At 38.6% G+C, this 20,188-nt stretch overlaps 1 protein-coding gene across 1 annotated transcript; it reads right to left on the bottom strand.

Moving 5' to 3' along the window:
- Positions 1-243: 243 nt before the first annotated feature.
- LOC146714574 (up-regulator of cell proliferation-like) lies at positions 244-5,938 on the bottom strand. Its single transcript, XM_085440306.1, has 2 exons — positions 5,821-5,938; positions 244-4,922 (listed from the first exon to the last, which is right to left on the bottom strand). The coding sequence occupies exons 1-2, from the start codon at positions 5,936-5,938 to the stop codon at positions 244-246; spliced, it is 4,797 nt and encodes a 1,598-aa protein (XP_085296432.1).
- Positions 5,939-20,188: the final 14,250 nt, after the last annotated feature.

The raw sequence follows: 20,188 nt of genomic DNA on the forward strand, positions 1-20,188 counted from the left end.
AAAGAAAGCACACACACAAGAAAATGTAACATTAATTTTGAGATCAGAATGCTTTCCATTAAATGTGTTAAATGTAAACTGAGGTGAAGGTGTTCAGTAATTGTATTACTTTACTTGCTGCCAAATAGGTTAATGTTCTGTTCAGTAACAGTATCTTAAGTTACTTAAAAGTTTTTCTCAGTATCACAAAAACAATACTTGTTGTTCTGTAGGTGAGAAGGAAATAAAGAGGAATACGAGCAGTTACTTGATGTAAAATGATTCTTTGAGACTTTTTTGTGCCTGATTTTTGCTGATGTTATTCCAGACTGCTGGGATGTCAGCAGGTTCTGCTTTATAGTCTTTGGCAAATTCACTGTTGTATTTTCTCATTACATATTTCCAATAGTCTGATGCTTCAAGGCTCACATCTGGTTGAATCTTCCAGTCTTTGAAAATTTCCTTGTATTTCTTATAAGGGTGCCATTCATTGTTTGTATCACTGCAATGAAAACTGTCGTCACTGATCACCAAAGACGAACATATTTCAGTGTCAAGTTTCTTTGTGCTCTCCCACCTGTATCTACCCAGACCTTCTGGTCTATGTAGTGAAGCAAAGTGCTCAGTATGGGCTTTTCCTCCTGCATCACAGGGAGCTTTACAGAATGGACACTGTTTGCCACAACCAATCAACTGGTTGAAAAGTTCATTGTGTGGCTGCACATTGAGATGTTCTAATTTCATTTCAAAGTTAGATTCTTTAAACTTGTTTCTAAGAGTTTCTGTCATGTCATTCACAGATGTTGTGAGACAGTCAGCAAACTGTTCCTTGTCAGCATTGTTGAGTATCATGAAAGAACCAAGAGCATCCTGGGTAATGACCAGTTTATCACCAAGTTCTTTGCAAATATCTTCAACAAAAGCCTTTAAATCATCACTCTCTCTGGTTTTGGCCTTGTTGATGGCAGAATTTATGCTGTCAATACATGACTGCAGATGTCGGTCCTCAAACTCAAAAACTGTCGACTCATTTGAGAAGTGCTCCTTTATTTGTTTGAGTATCCATGTCTTTACGTAATTCTCATACGAGTGAATGTAGCTGACATAATTTTGAAAATCCTCCTTGGAAAGCAAATCCAGTAAAACTGAATACTGAAACGACATTCTTGTGCTGAACTGCTCGAGCTTCCTAATTTCTTCAATGATATCAGGACCCAGGGAGCGATTAACAAAGTCTTCAACAGCAGGCTTCAAACATCTATTTGTGAATTCTTCTGCCTTCTTCTGACACTGGTCTCGTTCATGAAACACATCTTTGAAATCATCACAAAACTTTTCCTTGTTTTTAGTCAGACATCTGTACGGATCATTTTCTTCTATGAAATCTTCGTGCATTTTCTGAAACTTTTTGGCTGCAAATCCACAGATGTGCTGTTTTAGAGAAACTTCAAACTTGATGTTTATCTTAACATCTTGATTGTTTTTCAGCTTCTCATCAGTCATGCGGAGGATCTCCTGGATGTAAGTGTCATGGTAATCGTTTCTTCTTTTCACTTGTTCATTCACAAGGTCAGTGCAAGCAGCTATGATGCTGTCAGCCAGATGTTGTGCAGCCATTATGTCATCTTGACTTAGAAACAACTTTTTTGCCCCATGTTTAAATTTGTTGTACAATCCGTCAGTTGTCCATTTAAAAGACTCTTTTCCACAGTCTTGTAGACTCCTTTGACTTAATAACTCATTTGTATGGCTCCCCTTATGTTTCAGATTTTCTCTCAGACAGTAGGACACACTGTCTGTGACATTTGAGGTTTTTTGTTCAGAGAAAGACAGTTTTTCTAAAGTTTCCCTCCACATCTTCTCAAACTCTTTGTCCAACTCTGCGTCTGTCATTTGGATGGTTTTTTTTCGACATTTATCAATTAATGCACACACTGCTTTTTCAATCTCTTTTGTATGATTTTTTTTGATTTTCTCAATTTCTGTCATTCCCTGTCTGATTCCTGCTGCTGCTTCAAGCTGATACTTTATACCAGTTTCTATTTCACGACGAAGGACCTTTGCACTGTTTGAGAATTCCTCTTTGTATCCTTCAACCAGATCCACATGACCCTCTGTTCGTTTGAAATACTGTGTCAGATTGTTCAGAATCTTTGTCTCCCATGCAGACAGCACTGTGGAGGCTTCACTTTTCAAAGATATGAGAAGTTCTCTCATGTCACATGTTTCAGATGTTGCTCCATTGGTCCCAAAATTGTAAATTTTAGTCTCTGCGTTTGTTACCCAGGTGTACATTTCTTTTCTGAATTCCCACTCCCACTCATTGAATTGTGTGCAGAGCTTCATGTATGCATCAGCTATGAGGCTGTTTCTGAAGCTGAAGATGAAGTTTTCATGCTTTACTGCATCCCACAGACTTTTCACCCACTCTTTAAACTCCATGATATTGTTAGCAGATGACTCACAGTTTCCCAGTAGTTGGATGATGTTTTTCTTGAATTCAAATACAGCCTCACTGTATCCTGCATTAACTGGTGCCATTGGGGGGTTTCCATTCCAGAGACCAGGAATGTACCAGTTCCCAGTGTCTGGACTGTACTCCATCACATCAGTGAAGCTCTTGTTCTCCTCTTTCTTTTCCATTTTGGCTGCTACCTGAGTCATCTTATTTAACTGATCCAGGAGCAGTTTCCTGTCTTGTAAGTTGTTCTCATGGGCTGAAACATCCGACACATTCTGGTGAACAAACTGACATTTAGGCTTTTTGCCCACCTCCTTCATCCTGAGAAAAGCGTGCACAACTATTTGTAGGATGTCCTTCATTTCCGTTATATTCTCCATTGCAATGTTCACTATGGTGACATCACTCAGCCCCACAACAAGTGTTGCAAGCTCATTGTCGTGCTCATAGCTGTTGTCCAGTTTTGCAAGTTTTGGTGACTTTAAGCCCTCAGTGTCAATGATCACCATGAAGTCACAGTTTAGGACATTTTTCATGTCTTCATTGATTTTGATGAGCAACATAAAGGCACCTCGAGTACATCGACCACTGCTGACTGCAAACTGCACTCCAAACATGGTGTTAAGGAGAGTGGACTTTCCTGTGCTCTGAACTCCAAGAACTGTGACTACTCGTATCTTTCTGTTTGTAGACACCAAGTCACTGAGCTGAGAGAGAACATCACTCACCCACCTGAGAGGGATGTTGGATGCATCTCCATCTACGAGCTCAAGAGGAAATCCATCAAGCAACAACTCTGCACACAGTTTGGGCAGATGCTGCAGTTGTTGACGTGATCTGTCTGTTTCTGGAAGAGACAGTGAAGCTTCATAGATCTGACCCATTTCACGGAAGAAGTGTTCAGTCCCCAGTGAGCTGTTGGAAATCTGCCTGTCAATTTCGTTGATCTCCTCTTTGTTCTCAGAGTTCTTGCATTTTTCTTTATATTTCTCCTTGAGTTCAGACAGTTTTATACGAGACACATTATCGAGGTTCATTCTCATCCATTTCAGGAAATAAAACCTCTCTGTTCCTGACCTTGATATCCCTGTGATGAAGTTTGTCATAGCTCTCGACATCTCATATGAGTTCTGCTTTTTCCGCAGGTCTTCTTTCTCTTTCCAAAGATCGCTTCTGTAATTTTCTACATTTTTAGACCCAACATGTCGAAGTCGAAATTCTTCCTTCTCTAATGAGGTCAGTGTTTTCCATATTTGGCCTTGTCGGGGAAGCTGATCTTCTTTGTATTTATAGACATCTTGAATCTCTGCAGTGATGGCTTCTGTATTTTTCTTTGCAGTCTGGCACTCTGGTGCATCTTCATCAACCAGGATTCCCAGTTCATGGGCAACGTCCACCATCTTCTCTATTTTAATCTTCAGCTCTGATTTCTCAACCACATTTCTGACAGTTTTCCTCAAATCTTTTACAAAGTGTGCATCATTTCTCCCCTTTGTCTTTATAATGATTTTGTTTTTAGTTAAATCTAACTCAGTTGCTACTTTTTTCAAAGCCTCTAAATTGAAGCACTTGCTCTCAAAGTTACCCACCAAGAAGATCTGTGCTTTGTGGTTTTGGATCACAGACTCAGATTCAGAATCCAAATGATCAAAGAAAACAAAAACCGCTGCAGATGTCTGACACAGAAAGGAGTATTGTGTTTCAAATGAAGCAATATCGCCACGAAGGTTAGCTACAGCCACTGGCTGATTGAAAATGTCAGTGTTTTTGTTTCCACCAGGAAGATACCAAGTAATTTCAGTCAGTCCGTTGGAAATTCTTCTTGGACTGTCACCACACTCCATGTTGTGGTGAACAAAGGTGTCGTGGTACTGCTGATCATTGCTCAGAAGCATATTGAGAATCTTTGACTTGGACAAGGAGCACTTACCCAGTCTGACAAAAGAGACCATTGGAAGTTCAGAGAGAACAATTCTTTCTTCAATGAAGCCCTTTGACTGTGACAGAGACTGAGGTCTGTACTTTTTAACAATGTCTCTCATGGCCCACAGCATGAGTGTGCACTGTTCTGTGTCACAATTAGGAAGCAGCAGAGGGACAGAGAACTGACACATGGACATTTTTAGTGCAATTTCCTGCTGTAGAAAGCCATCAGAGCACAGAAAGAGAGCAGTGATTATGTCGAGGGGGTTCACCATGTCATCTGTGTTTGAATGGTTGATCATATTATCAAGATCTGTGTCTGTACTTCCTGATTCATCATCACTGTTTGACTCACAATCTGATGTACATTTTACATTCCTAGCAGTGACATTAAACCTCATTAGTTTCTTTAGAAAATACCATGGAAGGTCTGAGTTACACTTGGCAGGTTCATCAGTGATGGTCCTCTTATCAAACTCAAGTATTCTGCTGAGTGATAGCGTATCGCTGAAGTACTGCTTCAAGCCCAGTTCTTCCAGTAAGCTCCTCAGGTCTGTCACTGTAAATAAAAAGATCCTTGTTACTGCTAAACTGTTGGTTTTTTAATATTATAAAACATAGATCTAAAATTAATGACTATGTTCACACAAAAACCGAAATATCTTGATCTGACCTATTCATATATACTGTATAACTCAGGTCAACTATTTACTATTTGTGTTCTCACAATCTGAATTCAAAAGCACTCAAATGCAACTGCCATGCCATTTTCAAGTTTTGCTTGATCATTAATTGTGATTTTTACTTTTTCACATGTTATTCATTACACACTTATTGTTATTGTTCAACAAGAAATTCAAATAATGTGCAAAATGTAAATAAAAACAAGCACACAAATTTGCAAATATCCAAAACCCATATTTAATTCACAATAGAACATAGATGAAACATTTGATATATTTTCTATAATTTGTGGACAGTCACGGTGATGTGTCCTTGACCCAGTTATTTTTTTTCTCTTTTGTTTACTATTAAATATTGTCAGTTGGGTTCATAGGTTCCCTTTTTGTTCCATTTTCAGTTTCTTCTTTTTTTCCTTTAGCATTTTCCTCTGTCATTTCCCCTATTTTTAGTTCAGTTACCCTGATTTGATTTAGGTTAGGGTAACCATATTTTGATTTCCAAAAAAGAGGACACTTGGCCCTGTCATGAAGAACTTTTAATAATATTGTTTGCTTAAAGAAAAAAAATAACTTAAAAACCTCTGGAATTAAATAATGGTACAGAAATAAGGCCTCATCTATACAAGAAAAATTACCAGTACCGGTACAGTACGAGGGAAATTTCTTTTGCATTTCGTCTGAAAGCTGCAGTTGCGCTTTGGCTGGTTTTAAACATTACCAGGCGCGCTGCTGTGCGCTGTCTGTCCCATCTGTGAGCGCAGAACAACCACTCACAAAGCCGCAGCTCGGGGATGACGTCACACATATGCGTCCTCTGTAGGAAAACCCGGACATTATCATCAATCTCGAAAATCCCCCCGGACGCCCCAGACAGAATGTGAAAAGTGGACATGTCCGGGGAAAAGAGGACAGTTGGTCACCTTAATTTTGGTGTGTTTAGTTCTCCAGCTGTTTCTAGGGCTGGGTATCATCACTTATTTCTAGAATCGATTTGATTCCAATTCACAAGGTCATGAATGGATTCGATCCACGATTCGATTCAATCTGATTCGAGTCGATTTGAATTGAGGAAATTTTGCCTCAGACAGTCAGAAATATTATAATTCTGATGACGTATCAGTACATTTCCATATTTTTATATCTATAAAAAGAAAGCTGACACTTGCAAGACTTTATCAAAGGTGTAAGCATCACAGCAGATGCCTTTGTGTCAAAGTAAGTCAGGATAAAACACAGAAAAACAGGCGATTCTCCTGGCCTGGGATTTTATAGCAGATGACCTTAAAATATTCTGCGGTAGATCAAAAACGAAAGAAAACCATTAATCAACATATGAACATTTCCTGATGCTGCTGAAGTAACGCAGAGCAAAGTTACAGAGGTTTTATTAGAGACAGAGCCTTTTGCAATTTAGCTTAATTTTAAAAAGTTTAAATTTGTTCAGTAGCCTATTGAACAGCAGAAATGAGGCTTTTATTTCAGAAGTAAGCAAAAGAAAAAAAACCAGCACCTGACAGCGCTGTAAACAACGGTAGACTTGTGCGTAATAAGCAAGCAAATAATGCAGAAAACAGATTTTTAGATGGGAAACTGTTCTTGAAGTAAACACAGAGGGAAAGAGAGAGAGAGAGAGAGAGAGAGCTCCGCATGAAGTGTGATTTTATCGTGGTGGAAGCAAAACAGGAAAAGTAAGTGGAAATTCATGATGATATTTATGTGAAGCGAAGTTTGTATCTTATTTTGTTGCTGGTTCGGTCAATATTGTTTGGAGAGAGATAAAAACCTGCAGCTTCAGAATCAGCGCAAAAAGGGCGTGAACACAAAGTGCGTACCCACCGAAATATCAGAATCAGTGAGCTGTTGGTTTTCAGCCCCGACCGTGTCCGTGCCCCTGCCATTGGGGGAGAAAGGTGACATCTGACACTGATATATAAACATACATTAGTACGTTTATATATCCACTGGTATGTATCCCAGCCGTATGTATTTTCACAGCAGGACTGTTGTACTTCAAATGACCAGCAGATGTCACTACTTCCAAGTAGTACTGAGTTGTTAAAAAGGGTTTCGCGTCGTCTCCCATTTGCGAAGCAATTGGCCAGAAAGATTGCCACATCCATCCATCCATCTTCCACTTTTCTGAGGCTGAAAAGTGGAAGATGTCCAATATCCCTTATAAATGTAGACCTTAAAATAATCTGCAAAGCTCTCTCAAAGAGATTAGAGAAAATAACCCCCCTCTTAATTCATCCTGACCAAACTGGTTTCATAAAAATTGTTATTGAGGCACTAGCAGCAGCAATTAGACAGGCTACAACAATTAAGGGCATAAAATGTAAGAATGTAGAACATAAAATCAGCCTTTATGCGGATGATGTGTTACTTTTTCTCCAAACCTCGCAAACCAATATCTCTGGGGTGATTGAATTGATAAACTCTTTCTCAAGAGTCTCAGATTATTCAATTAACTGGTCAAAATCTACAGTTCTTCCGATTAATTGCTCCTTCCATAATTCTTCATCTACCCAACTGCAATCTGGAAACATTAAATATTTAGATATCAATATCTCTCCTAAACTTGCAGAATTAACTAAATTAAACCACATCCCACTTTTAAAGACAGTAGAAGGTGATCTGGCTAGATGGAAATCTTTACCCATATCACTCATGGGAAGGGTTGCCGCTATAAAAATGATGGTTTTGCCAAAAATAAACCATTTTTATTTTCAATGATCCAAGTAAGCCATCACAAGATTGGTTCAGATCTCTAGACTCGTATATTTCTAAATTCCTTTGGAAAGATAAACCCCCACGTATCAGCTTAAAAACACTACAAAGGACCAAAGATAAAGGAGGACTAGATCTGCCTAACGTTAATCACTACTTTTTAGCCAACAGGCTTCAGTTCTTCTCTAGATGGTTAAAACACACCTTCTTAGATGAACCCTGGATAGATGTAAAACAGGCACTATGTAATAATCTAGAAATTTCAGACCTACCATTTTTCAGCTCAAACATCAAACAACATGAATGATTTAAAAGTATCAACATCAGTTCTTCTCTAACAGCATGGTGGGAGTATCTAAAAATAACAGAGTCTTCATTAATCCCATGCAAACGTACACCAATCTGGAACAATCCGGACATACTACAAAAGAATAATATGATCAACTTTCCAGATTGGAGTTGTAAAGGAATCAAATACTTAGAACATATATTAGAAGGAACTGAATTTATTCCAGTTGACAGACTAGTTACACAATATGGGATCAACAAGAAAAGATTTTTGAAATATCAACAAATTAAATCCATTGTAAAAAAAAAAGAAATTTAATCCCAGTGAAGCTGAATTACAAACACCACCAAGTGTGGTACAATTTTTTGATCTATCAGCTTTGGTCCCTTTGGTCCAAAGCATATCCCTTTGGTCTCAGATATGCTTAAAAACCTTTCAATGGATCAGAAATCCCAATTTGCAATTAATACAATACAAAATATTACATAGAGTGCACTATACTGGTCATAGGATGTTCAAGATGGGCTATACATCTTCTAACAACTGCTCACACTGTCAAGCAAATACACTGGACAATTATATCCACGCTCTTTGGTTCTGTCCACCAGTTCAGAAGTTTTGGCATGAGATATGTGAAGACTTATCAAAGTGTCTGAAATGTAACATTCCAGCTTCCCCTTTAGTGTGTTTGTTGGGCAACTTGGATGAGGTCACTACAGAAATAAACACAGCCCACACTATTTTTACACTATGCATTGCCAAGAAAACGGTCCTCATTAACTGGAAAAATAAAAATAATCTTAATTCTAACCAACATAAAACCATCTAATACAGTAAATGGCCTGTATTTGTATAGCACTTTACTAGTCCCTAAGGACCCCAAAGTGCTTTACACATCCAGTCATTCACCCATTCATACACACACATTCACACACTAGTGATGGCAAGATACGTGGTAGCCACAGCCACCCTGGGGCGCACTGACAGAGGCGAGGCTGCCGGACACTGGCGCCACCGAGCCCTCTGACCACCGCCAGTCAGATCACATTAGTCTTGATACAACCTTTGCCATCACATTTGATCAATTCCTCTGGGCTCCTTTGATCGGCTTCATCACCTAGTGGGGGTGGGGGGTCATGGTTTGGTCCTGCCTTCGCTACTGTGGTTGATAAGGGGATAGGGACGGCCTTAGGGTGTCTGGGGAGTCCCTAGGGACGTTTTCCCTGGAGGACCTAACGTGGGGGATGTGGTTATGACCTGGTTAGGGGCTCTGGTGGCTTTTAGATGGTGTTTTCCTGATGGCTGCGTACAAGCAGAGATGGAGGAGGGCCTGTGCTGGCGGATGTTGGTTACTGGTCTAGTAGCCTGGCTGCCTCAGGGTGGGTCCGCGACAGGCGTGGAGGCTTGGGGGTCTGGGAGTGCCTGGGGTGTCTATTGTCTTGTGTAGTCTGGGAGAAGATTGGATGATGGGGTGGGTGCAGTTCGTCACTGCAACCCCCTCTGGCCTCTGCTCCGTGGCTGCTGGGTGACCTCTCGTTTGGGGCTCTCCTCAGCTCTTCCCAGGAGGGTGGCATGGTTACCCCCCGGTGGTCCTCCTTTGGTCCTCGTATTCTGGGGCCTCTGGATGTCTGGGGCCTGGATATCCTCCATACCTGCTTCATGCCCTGGGGGATGGGGCTATGGCTCCCCACACTCCCCAGCAGATCATTACATGGAGAAACCTTTTGAATACAAGCGTGCCGATCCACACAGGTGTGCACACAGGTGTACACACTGGTTTTCACAGACACAAGCTACACCTTTCTTGGCTGCTACCTCAAAGCACATTGTGCGCTGTTGATCTTGCATACTGCACAATAACATGTAATATTTAGTATCTACTGTTATCTAGTTTATTGTGATGGTGCTGTATTTATTATGTTGCTCTTTTTTGTTTGTTTTCTCATCTGTTTATTCTTATTCCCATACAGGTGATCGAGGTGTTTTGTTTGTTTTTCTTTCTTTCTTCTCTCTTCCCCACTTTCTCACCTTCTCTTCTCCCCTCTGTTTTTCTTTCTCTCCCTCTCTTTCAATTTTTTTCCCTGTCCTATCCCCCAGTCATGTCTGTCTCGTCTGTAACAACCAAAAAAATCAAATAAAATAAATACATAATTATAATAAAGGTTAATCAAATGGACTAATATGGCAAGGCCATGATGATCCAATTGGTAAAGTAAATCCGCTTGGCATCTTTCTTGGCCTTCAGACAACAATTCTGATGGCTAAAGATCCAAACGGGACTGGCAAAAAAACAAAAAACAAAAAACAAAAAACAAAACAGAAATACACATAAAAATCTATTATTACAAACACAATACATAGTGAGAATATTATTTCTTTTTCATAAATTTTACCTTCATCCATAGTTGCCCCAGGTTATTTGGTATTTTTCTCTCTGAAATTAATGAGAGGCAAGCATTTAACTAATTTGAGCACTTTCATAAACATAAGCTATAAAAACCAAATGAGTAAAATTGGAGAGAAAACACCAAGCATTATTTTCCTACTCATTTAGAGTATTTGCTGTTTGGGCTAGGCGTTCTTGTGGGTGTGTCCATGTCTTATTAACAATAGCTAGAGGTTGTCAAGCCACTGTTAGAAACTTAATAACTCGTTTAGCATGTTAGTAATGAAAGGATTGATGACAGAGTGGGGAACTCTTGCCATGTCCGGTTTAACCTGTCAGACAAGTTTTACAGTTGCAGGCTCCACCAACACTATCAGATGAAGATTTCTCAGAAATCACTGACTGAATGATTGTTCAAAGTTTTTTTCCATTGTGTCGCCTTCATTTTTCATGGATATTTAATGCTGCTGTAGACACATACAGTGAAGTGTCACACTGTCCTCAAGACTTAATTCAGCGATGATTTCATGTCAAAATATTTTTTATATACTTTTTTAAAAATCAAGACATGGGCTTATTTTCCTGAGCTTATTAACAGCTGTTTTTCATATATATCTGGTCCTCACACAACAGCCACTGCAAACTTGTCATTTTATAGATTATGATACATTACTGTACATTAAAAAGAATATAAGAAATTTTTAAAACAAGCTCTGCCTGCAGCAGTAATACTGATCCATAAAAACACTCATGGGCGAACATTTTTCTGTAGCTTTGTGGATCCATTAGTTAATTGTCTTCTGTATTGTGCACATCACAGAAACATCACTGAAAAAAAGTATTAAACACCCTACCTTTGCAGAAAAGAGATGTCAATCTAATGCTGTCAACCAATATATTTCTGTCTCTACTGTATTAGCAGTCAATTATCTTGTTCTTTTCACAGATCCCCTCCTTTCAGTCTTTCTGGGAGTGTAGTGCAGTAGGGATTCTGACCACTCCTTTTGTAGTGTTAGGTAAACACTTTCACTTTCACACATGATCATGTGATTGTTTGTAAAGCCTTTTAATCTAAACTGCTTGAGCACATGACTGTTTTCTACAGATAAGCAGAGGTGGCAAAAGTACAGACTTTATTTACATAAGTAGAAGTACAGATGCCCGTGTTAAAAATACTGCAGTAAAAGTACTGAAGCAACTTCTTTACTCAAGTAAAAGTGAAAAGTACCATTGAATGTATTCAAAGTAAGAAAGTAGCTTCTGAAGGATAATTTGTCACGGGTTGCTCTGAGGATCCACACGCAGGACTCCAGAGTTGCGTTTTAACAGACGGTTTTGTTTACAAGTTCTTCACCAAGTGTATTTACAGGCAGTGCGAGGATTGTGCTATTTACAAGACATGAGGGGCAAGGCTCCAGGGAACGAACACACACACACACACACACACACACACACACACACACACACACACCTCTCTCTCCACTAGCAACCAGTCACTCCTTCCACACTCCACACAGGGAAGGGTCCAGGGAATTAGAGTCTTCACAACAATCCAGCGTCGAACAGCTGACCTCCTCCCTCTTAAATACCAGCTGGTCTGATGAGGCCCAGGTGTTCCCAATCCAGGAAGGCGTGGGCCAAGGGTGTGAACCCACCATTAGTTCCACCCCTGCAAAACAAGAGAGATAGAGAGCCAGGAGCAGGGAGATTATGATCAGCGCCTTGCTGATCCTGCAGGTTGTGACCGCTGGGATCCCGTGGAGGCGAAACACATGAGTTGACAGAAGCCGGGCGGTCTCTAGGGTGGTAGGGAGCTTGGGGAGAGTAACAAAGTGGGCGGCTTTGGAAAAACAGTCGATAATGGTGAGGATAACTGTGTTACCTGATGACGGCGGAAGACCAGTGACGAAGTCAACCACAATGTGGGACCATGGGTGGCTTGGCGTAGGTAGGGGATGGAGTAGGCCGGCAGCGGGCTGGTTGACCATTTTATTCTGGGCACAGGTTGGGTAGGCTACGATGTATTCCTGGACGTCCTTGGCCAGTGTAGGCCACCAGGCGAACCGCTGGATGAAGGTGATGGTGCGATGAATGCCCGGGTGACAGGTGAGTATGCCCCCGTGGGCCCATTGTAGCACTCGTGACTGAACAGATGTGGGAACAAAGAGCAATCCAGGATGTATTCGAGGTTCTTGTTGTCTGTTGTCACAACCCGGCTCATAGGAAGTGACAAACAAATGGGACACCACACACAGGTTTCTAAAGACTGTAAGACATATTTAACTAGAAAAATTTGCATTTCCTGCGAAAATGCAGTGTGGATGCCTTAACGCTGAAGATGTCTGTTGAAAAAAGCTGAAAAAATTGAAAGTTGAAAAAAAAAAAAAAAAAAGAAACTGCCCTGAGCCGGATTCGAACCTGGCCCTCCTGGTCTAAGGGCAGCTATTTAGCTCACTGAGCAAAAGTCATTCTCACAAAGAAGAGGTGGAGAGATTGACAATTGTGCTGAAATGAGCAGAAGCTGCTGAGAATTGTGCTGATAAGAGGTGAATAAGCAGAATTTGGGCAAGAAAGGAGGAGAAAATTCTGAAAATTCTGCTGAAAAGAGTTGAATCAGCAGAATTTCTGCTGAAAAGAGTTGAATCAGCAGAATTTCTGCTGAAAAGAGTTGAATCAGCAGAATTTCTGCTGAAAAGAGTTCAATCAGCAGAATTTCTGTTGAAAAGAGATCAATCAGCAGAATTTCTGTTGAAAAGAGTTCAATCAGCAGAATTTCTGCTGGAAAGAGTTTTTTTCTGAAAACAGCAGAAAAAACTGCTATTTGTGCTGAAAAGTGGTGAAAAAACTGAAAATTCTGCTGAAAAGAGGTGAAAAAGCTGAAATTTGTGTTGAAAAGAGTTAAAAAGGTTTAACTGTTAACTGAAAGAAATGTTGCCATAAGCGGGATTTGAACCCGGGCCTCCCAGTCCGAGAACGGATGCTCATCTCACTTAGCTAAAACACAGGTCAACCCGGCAAGGAAAATCAGTGAGGCCACGGATAATATGGCAGAAATGGGCAAAAAATATTGCAAAAAAATTCAATATCTCAAAAAGTATAGAAATTATGAGCACCAAAAGTCATAGCACGCATTAGCAGAAAGAGCAGAATTTTTTAAGATTTGAACGGTGAAAATAGCACAAAAACTGTGGGAGTAGTTAAGCGCCAAAAAGTGTACGGAAGCAACTAGAATAAACTAGAAAAATTTGCATTTCCTGCGAAAATGCTGTGTGGATGCCTTAACGCTGAAGATGTCTGCAGAAAAAAGCTGAAAAAGTTGAAAAAAAATGTTGCCCTGAGCAGGATTCAAACCTGGCCCTTTTAGTCTCAAGGCAGCTACTCATCTCACTGAGCCAAACTGATTCTCACAAAGAAGAGGTGGAGAGACTGATAATTGTGCTGAAATGAGCAGAAGCGACTGAGAATTGTGCTGATAAGAGGTGAAAAGGCTGAAAACTTTGCAGAAAAGAGGTGAATCAGCAGAATTTCTGCTGAAAAGAGCTGAATGAGCAGAATTCTGCTGAAAAGAGGTTAATCAGCAGAATTTCTGCTGAAAAGAGGTTTTTGCTGAAAGAGCTGGAATTTGTGTTGAAAATGGGTGAAGAAGCTAAAAATTGAAAAGAGTTAAAAAAGTTCAACTGTGAACTGAAAATATTGTTGCCACAAGCGGGATTTGAACCCGGGCCTCCCACTCCGAGAACGGCTGCTCATCTCACTGAGCTAAAACACAGCTCAACCCGGCATGCAAAATCAGTGACCACATTGATTTCAATGGTCAAAAGTCATAACACACATTAGCAGAAATAGCAGAATTTTTTAAAGTTTAAACATAGTATTTGTGCTAAAACTTAGTATTTTTACTAAATAATATTTTTTTCCTGCCAAATCATAGCATTTGTGCTGAAACACAGAAAATTCTGCCAAATCATAGTATTTGAGCCAAATCATACAATTTTTGCTAAAACATTATTTATGATTTAGCAGAAACACGGGGACTTGGTAGAAATACTATGATTTACATGAAATACTTTGACTTAGCAGAAGTACTACAATCTAGAAAAAAAAGTACTACAGCATAGCAGAAATTCTATCATTGAGCAGAATTACTAGGATTTAGAAGAAATACTAAGATTTAGCACAAATACTATGTTTTAGCACAAACACTGATGTGGCTCAAGAACCTTTATTGTGCAGTTATACTATGATTTGGAAGAAATACTATGCTTTGGCACAAATACTATTGTACAGAATGGTTTACGTCAGTTTAATGCTGGGTGGTGCTGCAATAGTAACTATCCTCGATCAGAAGGAGAGGCTGACATCCAGGGATTAGATTACCACAGGTGGAGTTTATTGGCGGTCAGATGGATGGTACAGGGAGGTATGGCATACAGTAGGAGGATGTGGAGAGGTGATATGGTGTGGTTTCTATGATTAAGAACAGGGTATGCATTACAACATGCATACAGATTAAAGATTAAGAAAACTGGCAACAAATTCCTCCACTACAAATCAGTCTGATACCACTTCTTACAGGGTTCACGTTTACTAAGGCAATACCCAAAAGGCGCCACAAGAGGGCACTCCAACACAAGAGATGACCTATTTACACTGATGCACTTAGTAAACAGCCCCTACTTAGCCACAACATAATACAGTGATATTACAGTATACAAATTCACACAAATACTATGATTTGGCAGAAATACTATGACTTAGTAGTAATACTATAACATAACAGATTTCCTAAAAAAAAACTATGAAATTGCAGTAATTCTATGACTTGGCAGAGATACTACGTTTTAGCACAAATACTATAACAACGCAGAAATACTATGACTTAGTAGTAATACTATAACATAACAGTTCAATGTTCTTGTACAAATACCACAATATGGCAGAAATACTATGTTTTAGCAGCAATGCTGGGATTTGGTATAAATACTATGATTTGGCACACATACTATATTCCGCAGATACACTATAACATAACAGATATTCTACGACTTAGTAGTAATACTATAACATAACAGAATTATTAATTGGGCACAAATACCACGATTTGGCAAAAATACCATGATTCGGCACAAATACGATGACATGGCAAAAATACTATGATTGGGTACAAGTACTATGATTTAGTACAAATACTATGATATGGCAGAAATACTATGCCTTAGTAGTAATACTATATCATAAGTGATATACTATGGTTTTGCAGACATACTATGTTTTTGCACAAATACCATGATTTGGCACAAATGCTATGATTTAGCAGAAATACTATGATTGGGTACAAATACTATGATTTGGCAATAATACTGCGTTTTAACAACAACTACTGAGATTTGATTGAAATACTATGATTTAGAAGAAATACTATGACTCCATACAAATACGATGCTTTGGCACAAATACTATGATTTGGCACAAGTACTATCATTTAGTACAAATACTATGATTGGGCAGAAGTACTATGTTTCAGTACAAATAGTATGATTTGGCAGGAATACTCTGATTTAGCAGGAATACTATGTTTTAACATGAATACTATCTTTTGGCAGAAATTCCTGCTAAAAAGGACTATTTCTGCTTTTTAGCAGAAATACTGTAATTTGGCATAAATACTATAATTTGGGATAAATACTATGATTTGGCACATATAATATATTCAGCACATATATTATAAAATAACAGAAATATTATGATTTTGCCCCAAAACCATGATTTTGCACAAATACCATGATTTTTGCAAATATACTATGATATGGCAGAAATACTATGACTTAGTAGTAATACTATAACATAACAGATTTCCTAAAAAAAACTATGAAATTGCAGTAATTCTATGACTTGGCAGAGATACTACGTTTTAGTACAAATACTATAACAATGCAGAAATACTATGACTTAGTAGTAATACTATAACATAACAGTTCAATGTTCTTGCACAAATACCACAATATGGCAGAAATACTATGTTTTACCACAAATACTGTGATTTGGTATAAATACTGCGATTTGGCACACATACTATGATTTGGCAGAAATACTATGCCTTAGTAGTAATACTATAACATAAGAGATATACTATGGTTTTGCAGACATACTATGTTTTTGCACAAATACCATGATTTGGCACAAATGCTATGATTTAGCAGAAATACTATGATTGGGTATAAATACTATGATTGGGCAGAAGTACCATGTTTCAGTACAAATACTATGATTTGACAGGAATACTCTGGTTTAGCAGAAATACTCTGATTTAGCAGAAGTACTATCTTTTGGTAGAAATTCCTGCTAAAAGGTACTATTTCTGCGTTTTAGCAGAAATACTGTAATTTGGCATAAATACTATAATTTGGGATAAATACTATGATTTGGCACATATAATATATTCAGCACATATATTATAAAATAACAGAAATATTTGGCCCCAAAACCATGATTTTGCACAAATACCATGATTTTGCAAAAATACTATGAATTGGCAGAAATACTATGATTTAGCAGAAGTACTAAGATGTAGTAGAAGTACTTTGATTTAGCAGAAATACTATGATTGAGGAGTAATACCTAAACATAGGAGAAATATTGATACACAGACACACATACACAGACAGTAAAGGGAACAGGAGCTGTTGAGAGTCTGGGCTTGGTATATGTAGGTCAGTTAAATTAGCTGCACCTGCTGTAGTCAGCCCTTACACACACAGACACAGAGAGAGGTGTGAGTTTTCTTCAGTGTATTTCTGACATTCAGGATTCCCCTCGAACAAATGGCCATAATTTCCTAACCGTAGAGGCTAGAACGGTCATTCAGGCATCGTTTTATTCAGAAGAGATGGGGGAATCTTCAGGTCTTCATAATTCAGAGATAAAACATAAATTATTAAAGATATATGACTTGTAATACACTGTAACTGAGTAGAGGCGAAGCAAAAACTGCCTTGACTTGCGCTCAAACAACCTTTGGTAACTCTAAATCTATATGGAGCATCAAAATCATTCTTTCACCGTAAGAAACAGCAGGCTTTGGTGAACAGTCATGGAAATTTTCAGGGCTCTGTGGAAATCCATCAAAAAGATATGACGAGAGAAAAAAGTGGTTCATTTCCAGAGATTGAAATCTGATGAAATCTGAGCGAGGGACAAATTTCCTACCCTCAAACAAGTCCAACTCATTTCAGAACGGTAATAGGTGAGAAAGAAATTCTTGAATTGTGAGCGTCAGGAGTGTCTGAAGATATACGGGGACAAGCCTCATGTCTTAACTTTGCTTCGTTAAGGAGATATGACAATTTGAAAATGCCTCTCATTACAGAAATCCAGCGGTGATTTTGAACAAACTCTCCATTGAGTTTATATGGAGAGTTTTCACACTTTGTGTTACTCTGAGGAGATTTGCAAAATATCTATGAGTCCCACAACAATGATAGGGACAGTTTCTGAAAGCCAGCAAAAATACCTACGTTTTGATGTATAATTTGTGGGGCTTGAGTGGAAATTGAGCGAGCAGCAAGAAGTTGTTTGGACATGAAGAGAAAATTCAAACAGTTTCACTGTCCCCTCTGACTTAATTGCATAGCAACCATAGCAACGCATGTATTTTCTGAAAAATCACAATTTTGCAACTGAAGACTTAAAGAGAGATAAGATGAAAACGGTAGAAGATCTGAAAAAGATATATTTTTTGCTATGATATAGTATTTGTGATTATTATATTTCTGTGAATATAATGATTTGGTCTAAAGAAAAAAAGTTGAAAACGGTCATAAGTAATTACAAATGTGCTTTTGGAATATTATTTCCTAAAGTTACAGTTTGATTTATAACAACACACACAGGAAACGGAGATGTGCAAGAAGGTACAGTATACAAGGAATTTTTGAAGTGCACAAGTGTACACGGCTTTGCATCTATAAAAAGTTTACAAGCTTCCACTTTTTGGACTATATTATGTGGTGATATTGCAGTATGCAAGCACCACAGATATGTATAAAAGACAAGATCATAAATTCTTAGCAATCAAAGATATGTTTGTGAAATAAAAAAGTTTTACTTGTGCTTTCTTTTATGACTGGTCTGAGTTTCAGCTTCGGACTGAAGGTCAGACGTATCACAGTGTTCACTTAGATATTTCTGAAGACTGCGTTCTGCTTCGTGAAATGTGTCTGGAAGTACAAACACAATGTATGGCCAGACATAAATTAGGACACGAAAAACTTGTTATTGTTACATTTATACAACACCAATCCAGATGATACCCACCCACTCACGGAGGATATGGAGGCCATGACAATTTCTCCCCATTTATCCATGAACTAGGGACTATTTCTGTACCACCAGTGCTGAACTGCACAATGCACCAGTCTTTCATTTTTATCTTTTTTTAAAATTTGGAGTCCTTTTTTGCCCTGTCTAGGATAAACAGGAAACAGATAATTACAATATATTTCATAGTCACTACAAAACTTGATCTATTGATTGAACTAAATAATAAATAATAGCTTAAAATGTATATAGGCAACAATTACAAGCAAACCCGATAAAACAAACTCTTTTTTTTTTTAACATACAACTGCGTGTGTATATGTAAGCATTTAAACACTGAAGATAATAAAATTAACAGTATTTTGTCTAAGTCTGCCATTGTAGGAATTCATGGCACCGAGACAAAAACTTGGCGCACAGTGTGGCATCAAAATAGGCGCACACCTTTGACGCTGCGTTTTCTCAGTCTTCCTCGTCCACACGTAAATGCTAAAATGGAGTTTTCGAAAATATCCGCCCTGGCAGGCGTCTTTAAAAATCTCAGTTTTCAGTTGATGAAAACGCAGTTTACGTGTGGACAAAAGGTGCAAACGCAAGGTAGGTGAGCGTGCAGCGTAAAGTTTGAATTGAGTGCGAATCGAAGCGGGTGCTCTCCAATCATTAAAAGTAACAAAGTCATTGAACACATTTATACAGTTACCTTTACGTTTATCAATCATATATCACAGATTTACAATTTTTTGTAGTACTATGCTAAAAAGCAACTACAGAGCGAAAGTCTGGGTCAAGCGCCGAGGCGACGGCAAGAACAAAGGAACCCTCGAAGCGTTAAAGCTAGCTTTGTAAGGGAATATAACGGAAAAGTATGAAACGAAAATGTTTTCTTTGTTGATAGACTTTGTTCGCAGTGCAATTTATTTGTTGCCGGATTGTAAGATGAAAGTAGACACAATTTCGGACTCCCACATCTTATCCGAAACTTTACATTAACAAGTTGTTTGTTTGTTTTTTACTGTTATTCAAATGCAACCATGGAAATAACGAATAGAACAAAAGTCATTCATTCTTACCTTATACTAATCGTGGTGCAGGCCAGTGCGGTGCATGAACTGATGCCTTCTCCGGTCAATTCCGCTGAGAGTAAATCTAATGTCCCGCTCTACTGTACAAGACAATGGTTACCTGGAGGGACATACCAATGTGATAGGGGTGCTGCGGAATAGTCCAAGTGGTAGCAGCTGTAATTTCCCGCTCAACCATAAATTGATGATTTTTCAACGTGATTGTTGTCACCTTGTCAACTATAAATAGATCAACAATCAACGATGACAGAACAACAGTGAATCAATGTTATTTCAATGTCAGTGTCAGGTTTCATCAGTATTTCAATGTTGTTTCAACATTGGTTTTGTGTTGACATTTCA

The sequence above is a fragment of the Copadichromis virginalis genome, linkage group LG3 (assembly GCF_057382275.1).
Source record: "Copadichromis virginalis isolate Kocher_CV1m ecotype Utaka linkage group LG3, C_Virginalis_male_GT1.1, whole genome shotgun sequence".
NCBI classification, from domain to species: Eukaryota; Metazoa; Chordata; class Actinopteri; order Cichliformes; family Cichlidae; genus Copadichromis; species Copadichromis virginalis.

Excerpts from the sequence above, each read along its gene's own strand:
- LOC146714574 (XM_085440306.1), bottom strand. The coding sequence starts at position 5,938 with ATGTCCACTTTTCACATTCTGTCTGGGGCGTCCGGGGGGATTTTCGAG. Across the intron at positions 4,923-5,820 it reads CATCCCCGAGCTGCGGCTTT|TGACAGACCTGAGGAGCTTA; the intron begins GTGAGTGGTTGT and ends TTTTATTTACAG.